The sequence below is a fragment of the Grammomys surdaster genome, unplaced genomic scaffold, assembly GCF_004785775.1.
Source record: "Grammomys surdaster isolate TR1022 unplaced genomic scaffold, NIH_TR_1.0 125756, whole genome shotgun sequence".
Lineage (NCBI taxonomy): Eukaryota > Metazoa > Chordata > Mammalia > Rodentia > Muridae > Grammomys > Grammomys surdaster.
The window spans coordinates 1,313,017-1,323,711 of NW_021620588.1; the positions used below are offsets into that span (position 1 = coordinate 1,313,017).

Here is a 10,695-nt window from a genome sequence, read left to right on the forward strand (position 1 = left end):
AGAGAGAGAGAGAGAGAGAGAGAGAGAGAGAGAGAGAGAGAGAGAGAAAGCGCAGGGAAGAACATCTCACTGAGGTCTCAGTGCCCGTATTGGAAAGGCGGAGGAAGCTAGAGCTCCGGGATACAGGAGTGGTTTCCATGGAGATGAGGATGCACCAGGAGCTAGCAAAAACAGACTAGAGTGAGGCCAGCCACTCTGGCACCTAGGGAGAGGAGGGCAGGGAAGCAACTGAAGGGATTGTGCGTCTGTTTGTCCCCTGCCAGCTTCTAATCCCACTGCTGCCTTTTGCTAGAGAGCCTGAGCCCAGAGATGAGGAGACAAATCAAGGGCATCTAGGGAGAATGACATCCAAGTCTCCTCCTTTTCCTCCTCTTACTCCTCCCCCCTCCATGTCAGTGACAGAGCACCTCAGGGCTTAGTCCCATCCCTATTTTTTGCTTTCCATAATACCAAATGTAAATGTCCATGGGTGCCTGGACCTTCCAGGGTTAACCTCTGGCTCCTGTTCACCTCCCCACCCCCGCCCCGGGTAGGGGTCTGCACTTGCTTCTCTATCTGTGCACCAAGATGCATCTTCAGACTTTAGTTCTCTCCTGGCTTGCTTCTGCTGCAGAGCTGGAGATTTCTTTTATGTCCATCACGGCGGGGGTCCTGTGTTTGAAGGCAGCCCTGGTAGAATGAGAGATTGATGACAGTGCTGCTGGGGACTTTACATCAGGCAGGAAAGGAGGGTGTGGGATGGAATCCAACTGCAGAACTCTGGGGAGGAAAGGGCCTTAGGGAGCACTCCCTTGTACTGGAGATGGAGGAAGGGGATTCAAAGCCCTCCCCCTCTCTCATTGTGGGGACTGGATGGGCCACATATAGTGAACAGAACTGAGAACAACCAAAATAATATCATCTAGCGTCATCTAATATCCAGGTTAAGCTTTTGGGCCTGGAGCAGTCAAGGGCCACACAGTTCCAAAAGCTCTGTGCAAGCTGCAGACCTAATACTGCAGTGAGACTGAGCTGACCAAGTATTTTGGAACCCTCGACCTCTCCTGCTTCACCCTTCCGTTAGGGAATATGAAATTATCAACTAGGCCACGCCCCCTGACAGCCTCCGGTTTCTCTTGCTCTCCCCCAACCTTATCACTCCAGTTTGTATGAGTTTGTCTTTGGTTTTTGGTTTTAATTTTGTTATTCATTCAACAATGGCTCACTGACACTTTGCATTCATTCTAAGATGCTATGCAAACAGACTGTGGGCCAGCCCATAGATTCTCCACCTCTTGCTGTGACTGGGAAGTGGGAGTTGCCCAGCTTATGCTTTCTGTAGAATAGGAACTATGGTGCTTTAGAGACATTTAGCAAAATGCCAATTTGTTCAACCTTTGTTGAGGGTCTACCGTGTGCCAGGCGCTAGAGCAGAGCTCAGGGAGGCCCTTGGATCTGCGTCTCATGGAGCTTACATAGGAGTGAGGAAAGTTGCAGTATAGGGTTTTGGATTCAAATGTTGGCCCAGCTCTCGGCTACATTTGCTCAATTCCTTTATCTTTGTGCCTCAGTTTCCAAATCTGTAAAATGGGGTTGTTAAGACTGTTATCAAATAATTGTAAAGATGACGGGGCCTCAAAGTGTTTTGCACAGTAACTTCCATATAATATTAGCTGTTAATATCAAAACTACTCATAACAAGCAGTTGCCAACGTTGCGGAGGATCTGGGTTCTGTTCCCAGCACCCTCATAACAGTTTACAGCTACCATTTACTACAGAGGTTCCAGGAGGAACTAGCCTCTGTAGGAGCTGCGCACACACAGTACGTATACATACATGCAGGCAAAACTCATACACATAGAATACAATAATTCAAGGTCATCTTCATCTACACAGTCACAAAGCCAGTTTGGTCAACATGACACCGTCTCAAAAAAACAGACAACAAACAAACAAAACAAAAACTCTAGTCAAAACAAAAATAGTAATTACACAAATAAGGAAATAATTCAGTAGGTTTCAGGTGAGATAAAGGTAGAAAGGGGAAGTCAGGATGACCCTGTAAAAATAGTTCCTTCATCCAATCCACTCACTTGGGTTAAACTACCGAACTCCCCCAACACCAGCCGAGGCTGGGAGGGTGGAACAAGCCTGAGCCAATCATCTCACTGCATTCCTTTGGTAACAGTGGTTGTCTATGAGTGGCACAGGGCCCCACAGCAGGTCAATCAGAGGGACCAGGTTCAATAGGCGACTGAAAATACTTGGTCAGCTCAGTCCCACTGCAGTATTAGGTCTGCAGCTTGCACAGAGCTTTTGGAACTATGTGGCCCTTGACTGCTCCAGGCCCAAGAGCTTAACCTGGATATTAGATGACGCTAGGTGATATTAGTTTGGTTGTTCTCAGTTCTGTTCACTATTTTCTGCTTCTTTGGGCCAACATCTCTCTCCCAATGCATGCAAAGGAGTTAGCACGCATTCAGATTGCTAGACGGGGCTGGGGAAATTCTCAGGGCTCAGTCCCACCCCGCCCTCTCACTTCTAGGAGTAATAATGCCTTCTCTTTCTTCCCGACTCGACCTCGGTGTGGATCCCGATTCCGATGCCCAGCCCTGTGCCTCGTCTTGGGCTGCATGATCTTCCCTGATGGCTGGGATGCTGAGACCATCCGGGACATGTGCGGGGCCAAGACGGGGAAGTACTCCCTGGGGGACTGTTCGGTGCGCTGGGCGTACATTCTGGCCATCATCGGCATCCTCAACGCACTCATCCTGTCCTTCCTCGCCTTCGTGCTGGGCAACCGGCAGACGGACCTGCTGCAGGAGGAGCTCAAACAGGAGAACAAAGGCAAGTGTGTGGACCAGAGGGCAAGGCCTGCTGCGGGGCAGGGAAGGACAACTGCAGATGAAATAAAAAGAGTGAAGCAAAAATTACACACAGGGAGCTGGAGAGGTAACTTGGCGGTTGAGAGCACTGGCTGCTCTTGCAGAGGACCTGGGCTGATTCCCAACATCCACATAAGGCCACAGGACCATCTTTAAGTCTAGTTCTAGGGGATTCAACGTCCTCTTCTGGTCTCCTCTGGCACTGTACACATGGTGCGCATAAATACACTCTAGCAAAATCACCCATACACTTAAGATAAAAATTTTAATAAACGATTTTAAAAAGTTATACACAGAGGCCGTTAAGATGGCTCAACAGTAAAGGGCCCTTGACGCCAAGCTCGATGATCTGAGTTTGATCTCCAGGACCCACAAGGTGGAAGGAGACCCTGGAAAATGGTCCCCTGGCTTAGAAAAAGAGGCTCGCACGCACTCAAGCATGCACGCAACCCACAAGGTGGAAGGAGACCCTGGAAAATGGTCCCCTGGCTTAGAGAAAGAGGCTCGCACGCACTCAAGCATGCACGCATGCGCACGGATAATCTGAAAAATAATTAGCGAACAGAAGCTGAGGTTCAAAGTTTGTGGGTTCTCATTATTCCATGCCCCACACTGTGAAGTGAGGGGATGGAGGTGACTAAGGAACAACACGTGGAGGGAGAGAAGGTAAGTTCAGAAGTGAAAGAGTAGTGTGTTTATTAAGCCCCAAACCAAGCAGAACTAAGGGACGCATGGCTTAAACAAAATTTTAAAGATTGGAAATGGGGCCTTACTCCATACCAGGCTGGCTTGAAGTTGACAGCAATCCTCCTGCCTCAACCCCCTAAATACTTGGATTACAAGAGAGAACCACATTCCTAACACATGTTGTTGTTGTTTAGACAACATCTCACATAGTCCAAGCTGGCGCTCAACTCACTACATGACCAAAGGTAACCTTAATCTTCCTGTAATCATACCTTCAAGTATTCACGTTACAGACCTACACCAACACACCAGGTCATTCATATATGCATATTATATTTGTTCTTGTATAATGTTACATAAAATATATAATAATATATTTAAATATATTATATTTATTCAATATATATACTTAATAATATATTTAAATTTATAACCAATGTATTTAATATATATTAAAAACAAAGAAATACTGCGGCTGGAGAGAGCTCAGTGGTGAAAAGCACTTGCAGTTCTTCTAGAGGACCTGAGTTTGGCTCCCAGCATCCAGGTTGGAAATCTCACAACTGCCTGTTGACTCAAGATCCTGGGGAGCCAAAGCCCTCTTCTGGCTGCCACAGGTGTCTGTGTGAGCACACGTGGCTTACACTAACAGAGATACACACATCAATAAAAATTTAATAATAATCTTTTTTCAAAAATGATAACTATAGAAACTGTAAGGGTGGTCATCTGGGATTGGTTCTGAAGGGGAGCTATCTAGGGCATGAGACTGGGGCTTGTAGTCTATGCAAGTTATCAACAGCTATAGCTTTGAATGGTACTATTCACAAATCTATTACATCATGCTGTATAACTGGTGTATTACATGTTTCATATATCAAGTAAGGGTAAAATACAACAAAGAAATAATTTAGGACCATCAAGATGGTTTGTTATGAAACCATGATAACCAAGTTTGATGCCTAGACCTCATTCTGGAAGGAGAGAACCAACCCCACAGACTGTACTCTGATCTCACACACCCTCACTCTCACACAGGAACATACGTAATAAATTTCATTTAATTAAAAAAAAGAAACAATTTCGGTCATACATACCTGCATAATTCCTGTTCTCTTGTGGCTGGCATAGGAGGATTATGAGTTCAAGGCCAGCCTGAGCCACATTTTAAGATTCTGTCTCAAAACAACAAGAAACAATTTACACAGAAATCCAGAATCTCAGAGGTAACTGCTTTTAGCAGATTGGTACCCACACATGCCATCGTACAGGTCAAATGGTGGTTTATTTCAGTCTTCTTCCTATTGGGGGTTCCTAATAACGCTACAGTGAACATCTTTCTTCTGCCTCCACACACACTCACAAGTTTTTTCCTTAGGGTCTTCAGAAATAAAATACAGTGACAGTGCCAGATAATCTCCAAAGGGCTGAGGCCAAGCAGAGTCAGCCTACCCCTAGTGCTGAGAGAGGCATTGTGGTGGATGTTTGTGTGTATGGGCACACGATCCTTAGACTGAGCCTCAGAGCAGTGGTTTCCATGCTTCAACCCATGTTTAGCTTGTACATTCTTTATAGTCGTTTCTCAGGGTCACTGCTCACTGTACAATGGGCTTAAATGATAATATAACAATACGTAGCTTCGTGCCTACTCATCTGGCAGGAGACCTCAGTGTTTGTTTTGAGTCTTGGATGGTGAGCACAGATTAGAGAGAGAGAGGAAGCAGGTTAAGCTTAGAAATTATTTGACCTTGAGTTTCAGTCTCCCATACTTCATAAAACCAGGGTGATGAGAACAGATCCATCTCCCAGGATTGTTACGTTGAGAGGAAAGTTTATGCATCCAAAGCGGTCAGCAGGGGCTGACACTTGGGGGATGCTGGAAGCTGTCTGGTCTAACAGGCCTCTGCAGGCAGGCAGATGAGAACAAGGGAGGGGTGGGGGATGATGTGCAGACAGAGGGAGAACTTGCTTCAAGCTCTCTAAATAGTGAAGTCAGGGCTTGAATTCAGGTTCGAGTCCAGAGCCAAGGTTCTACCCCACACTGCCCATATCACAGCCCAATGAGGCTAGAGATTTTCTGCCCCCTATTATTACAGTCCTGGGACATTCCTCTGCTAATCTGACCTTAAGTTCCGATAGATCCCTCCCATAGTGCTGTCTTTGATCTTGGTTTGAGGTCAGTACCTACCCCCTGGTGGCAACTTCCAGAAGTGCAAGGCTTAGCCTATGTGGGTTCTCTGATGCTACCCTGGCAACGGAAGGATGTAACTCTCAGTGGATGAGTCCGTTCAGTGTATCTCTCCTGTTTCCAGATGCCTCCCTCACAAGTTCATTTACTTTAAAGACATGGCTCTGCTGTGTTGACTAGGATGCACTGGAACTCACTATGTAGCCCAGGCTGTCCCCACACCTGTGGCAAGCCTTCTGCCTCACTCACCCTCCTGAGTGTTAAGATTAAGATAGGAGCCCACTTTCCCAGCTACAGCTCATTGTTAAAATATTATGAGAGGCCAACCACAGTGGTGCATACCTGTAAGCTTTGTACTCTGAAGGCATTGGCAGGAGAGTCAGGAGATCAAGGCTAGCCTCTGCTACCTTGTAAATTCAAAGCCAGCCTAGGTTACAAGAGACTTAAAAACAACCCTCTCCCACCAATAAAACTCCCAACACCTGTGATATGGAGGAACTCCAGCCATCTGCTTTCTCAACTGCTGCACGAAGGTGGACACTGTAGGTCAGTTCCAAACCAACGTACAAACTAAACTAAGCCACCAGCATTTGCTCTGTGTGCCAAGTACTTACACGGCATCTCCTTTGACCCTTCAGAATGGCCCAGTGACATGGGAGACCGTCTTTGTTTCACACATGACAGCTCACAGGTTACATGGTGCACTCAAGGCTGACCTGCCAGCTAACAACTTGGTTCTGGTCACTTCCTGGCCATTTCTGTCTTGGGGAGTGGCTGAGGGAACAGCTGTGACCTCACAGGCTCTAACGTGTTCTCTCTCTCTCTCTCTCTCTCTCTCTCTCTCTCTCTCTCTCTCTCTTTCTCCTTCCTTCCTTCCTTCCCTCTCTCTCTTTCCCTCCCTTCCTCCCTACCACAGATTTTGTGGGCACTACAGTAAGTTCTGTGCTGCGGCCAGGAGGTGATGTCTCTGGTTGGGGAGTCCTACCATGCCCTGTTGCTCACACACAGGGACCCTGAAAACCAGGATTATAGACCAGGAGTTGGCCTGACCTCAGCATATCCTGTCTGCTGCCCTCTCATTCCTGCGTTCAAGCTCCAGACCCAAATCTCGAACTGATTGCACATGGACCTCCGGGCTCTGAAGAGAGGCAGGGGCTGGGCAGCAGCCTGGCAGAAAGTAGAGGCCCTTGAGATCCTGAGAGAGCCTGATTCTGGCCCTGCCTCCACTGGACCTAGTGGAGCCTGGGTCTCCCTCTCTGGTCCCTTGGTTTCCTTCTCTCCTGTGTAGACTAGCTGGAGGTCCCTGAGGATCCCCAGGGAAAGGCAACTCTGCAGTGCAAGCTCCTTGGACCCCTTCAATCTGGAGGGCTGCCTGCTGTGTCCTTGCCTGTCAGTCCTGATCTCCTAAAGAGACTTACTTACTCAAGACACTGCCCCAGGAGGGCCAAACTCTTTCCTACTTTATTTTTATTTGCTGATGATGGTCCCACCACATCTGCCACAAAGTTCCAGGTGCCACCAGCCCCCCAACGGGGCCTCCTCTGCCTCCCTCAATCAAGCCTGCACCCAGCTCTCAAAGGAACCTGAGCAGTGCAGGGGGAGTAAAGATAGGGTCTTCCTTCCTGCTTCTGGGAGTCCCTCGTCACCTCAGAGTCTGAGGGGGGAGACATGGGCTCTGGAGGCTGTGGGAGGAAGCAGCAGCTGGAGTTTGCCAACATTCCAGCCTGGGGCTGGCCTGGCTTCTTCCCTACTGGGATATCTCACTGGTAACTTGCTCCTCAAGCCTGGCCTGTTTTGTACAGCATAGACTTCTCAGGCCCATTGTCAGGGTTGGTGGCTGTGGAGAGGGGGCACAGGGGTGGGGACTTACCCCCTCTCCTTTTCATGCTTCCTACACCCCGGACATCTGCCAAGGGCAGAGACTGTCTTGCGTCTTTGATACTTTTCTGCCTAACTTGAACTTGCAGGTCACCTCTGAACAGGGTACCCTTGTCCCCACCCCAGGCCCTGTTACCCTGTCCCTGCCTCTTTCTCCTCTTTGCCCACTTCTCGCCTTGCGATAAGCCCAGGGTCTGCAACTTCATGGGCAGTGCTTGGAGCTGAGGTAGGTGTGTGTGTGTGTGTGTGTATGAGTGTGTGTGTGTGTGCACACTTGAGAGTGTTCATACGTGTGCGTGTACATGTGCGTGTGTATGTGTTAGGGAAGGCAGATGAGAAGATCTCTCTTCCTCTCTTGCTATGGGGAGCTACTCCCTCCCCCTTAGCAGAGAGAAAATGAGGGAGATTCCAGGTGGTTTTTTTGTTGTTATTGTTGTTTTGGTTTTTATTTTGTTGTTGTAGTTTTTGACCATCCTTGGTTACCTTACGGATCTGGTGGCAGAGCCATCTAATTAATCATAGACAAGCCTTCAGTCCCCAGGGGAAGGGTGGCAGACTAGCTTCATCTAACATAATGTCTCCTAGGGCACGGCCTGCTGCCTGGTCCTTGTATCGAGGGATGTGTGCCTGCTATAGGCTGAACAGGAGGGTTATTACTTCTGTGTGTTTTGTAGGCCTCAGCCAGAGTGGAAGAGTGGCCAGTCCATGAGTTTGCTGTCCTTGTGTTCATTTTCATGGGACTTGGAGCTGAGTTAGGATTCCTGAGCAAGGCCCATGACCCAAGGCTGCCCCAGTAGGACCCTAACTGGAATCTGATGCTGGTTCCCGGCAGGATTCCTGACACTTGGAATTTTCCAGATCCCATCTCCACATTGTCTCCTCTCTCCTCCAGGGTAGACACCTCCTCCCAAGCTTTGTCCACTGCCCTTGTGTTCCCCGACACTTGTCCCTGCCTGGTCTCTTCCTGGAGCCAGAGTACTGGAGCCATCTTCAGCAGGTAGCCAGGAGACTGGGAATGCACAGGGAGGGTAGGGGAGCCTTGTCAGAAGGAGAAGGGAGCAGGAAGTCAGTTCCTCAGCTTCAAACCAGAGGAGAAGGTCCAGGTAGTGACGAGAGGGGCAGGAGCAGGTGACTGACTGGGAAGTGGGCGAGGCAAAGATGAGACAGGAGACAGGCATGGAAAGGGAGGGATGGTGGGAGAGAGAGAGAGAGGAGAGACAGAAAGAGAGAGAGAGAGAGAGAGAGAGAGAGAGAGAGAGAGAGAGAGAGAGAGACAAGCAGTGATGGAGAAGGAGAGGTGAACTGGAACAGGGTTTCCATGGATGGACAGCAGATGAAGAAGCCCGGGGAGTGAGACACGGAAGAGTAATTCACAGTGAACAAGAACAAAACATAGAGAAGAAAGTAGTACGGGGTGAAGAAACGCTGGGAGTTGTGGAGGGCAGCCATGTGTGTGCTTGGAGAGTCTGTTTTCCTAAGGACACCTGCTGCCCAAGGGATCCCTCGTGCTTTGGCAGACAGGCTAGAAATGACCCCTTGGAGGACAAGTGGCTCTAGGTCTGCAGCAGCTCTGATCCTTTGGAGAGGACTGTGTGTGTATAAGGGACCGAGCAGGCCAAGCTGTGTTAGAGGCTGGCTAATCAAGATGATGGGGAGGAAGGACACGAGTGTTCTCGCCACCCTCCTCCAGCCAACCGGCTGCTGCTCAGCAGTGCAGCGTGGAGTTTCAGGCTGGCAGGCTGAAGTTTGCAGTCTGCAGGATCCCCAGGGTAGCGTAGGGGAAAGAAGAGAGGTAGTCATGGGGACCAAAGTGTCGCTTTGAAAACTTAGAAGATTAGGGACAGAGGAAACGGATGCTTCAGCCAAGAACTTGGGTGAGGCTCCAGCTGATCTCCCGCCAGTTGGCATGGTACATTAGGGCTGGTGAGCTGGCGTTAGCCTTTGGGAAACTATAGGCTATGGAGATCAGCATCTCTGTTTCTGATCACCAATCAGGAGCTTCCTGACTTTGGGTCCCTGAAAATCCTCAGCCATTTGTGACTGACAGGGAGGCTAGTGTTTGGTGGTACTGGATTTCTTTGCTCCTGGCAGAGTGTGGAGATAGTAGTTATAACTTCAATGGGTCCAGCCTCTGCTCCAGAGTACTGTTTAGACTAGTCTTTGGGGCTTTGAGAAGTAAAACACTGCCCCCTAAGGATCAGAGCTATGGAGGAAAGCTGTCCCAAGGGCATAGGGGTGTGGGAAAGATTGCCATCCTTCTGGGGTCTGCTGGAGCCAAGATGACGGTTTGCAGATGCTGCTTGGGAGAAGGACAGGAAGCTTCTACAAGTTGAGTCCCTCTTGGACGCAGAGGGGCTAGTCCTTCTCCAGCCTCTGGTATGAATTGAAAAAGGGAACCCTTCTTCTCGGAAGGGCTGGACTCCTTCTAGCACAAGAGGCTTCTGGGAGACCCTTGTCTGGCTTGGAGCTAGCTCTTGGGTGGGACAGGAGTACTCCTGAGAAGTGAGCAGCAACGGCCAGCCCTCCCAGGACTCTGACTGGCAGTCCTCCAAGGACCTGTGCTGTGTGTTAGGGTAGCTTGGTATCGTCTGTGCCCCACTAGTAAGTTCTGTCTGAATGTGTCCTTGATGTTCACTTGTCCAATTTGGTAACATTTCTTTTGGTCCCGCCCCCTTCTGCTGCTGCTGGATTTGAGCTTCAGTGCAGGTGGAATGATGTTCAAATAAAGACACAGTTTATATCACCCATGCTGGCTGCTGCTCCTGAACCATGACCCAGGGCCTCGTGGGTGGGATACAGCCCAACTGTTCATATCAATGGCTGTATATTCATGGAGAGCTAATGTCAGTGTGACTTAATGACAGTTTCTGTTACCACGATGTTAAACACACACACACACACACACACACACACACACACACACACACATGCACACGCTCTGGGCCTAGAGATCTCAGAACTCAGAAGACTGAAGCAGGAGGATCATAAATTCATGGTCATACTAGACTAGACTATGTGAAGGGATCTAGTCTCAAGAAAGAAAAGATGTCTGGGTATTTTCAGAGATAACTGTGGCC

The 10,695-nt window shown here is 48.9% G+C and overlaps 1 protein-coding gene across 1 annotated transcript in view; it reads left to right on the top strand.

Moving 5' to 3' along the window:
• Lhfpl4 (LHFPL tetraspan subfamily member 4) overlaps positions 1-6,809 on the top strand; it is a 23,903-nt gene extending 17,094 nt beyond the window's left edge. The window contains exons 3-4 of the mRNA XM_028788688.1: positions 2,591-2,827; positions 6,657-6,809. Coding sequence (XP_028644521.1) covers positions 2,591-2,827; positions 6,657-6,757 — 338 coding nt within the window. The 3' untranslated portion in view covers positions 6,758-6,809. The remainder of the gene's footprint in view (positions 1-2,590; positions 2,828-6,656) is intronic.
• The last annotated feature ends 3,886 nt before the right edge of the window (positions 6,810-10,695 follow it).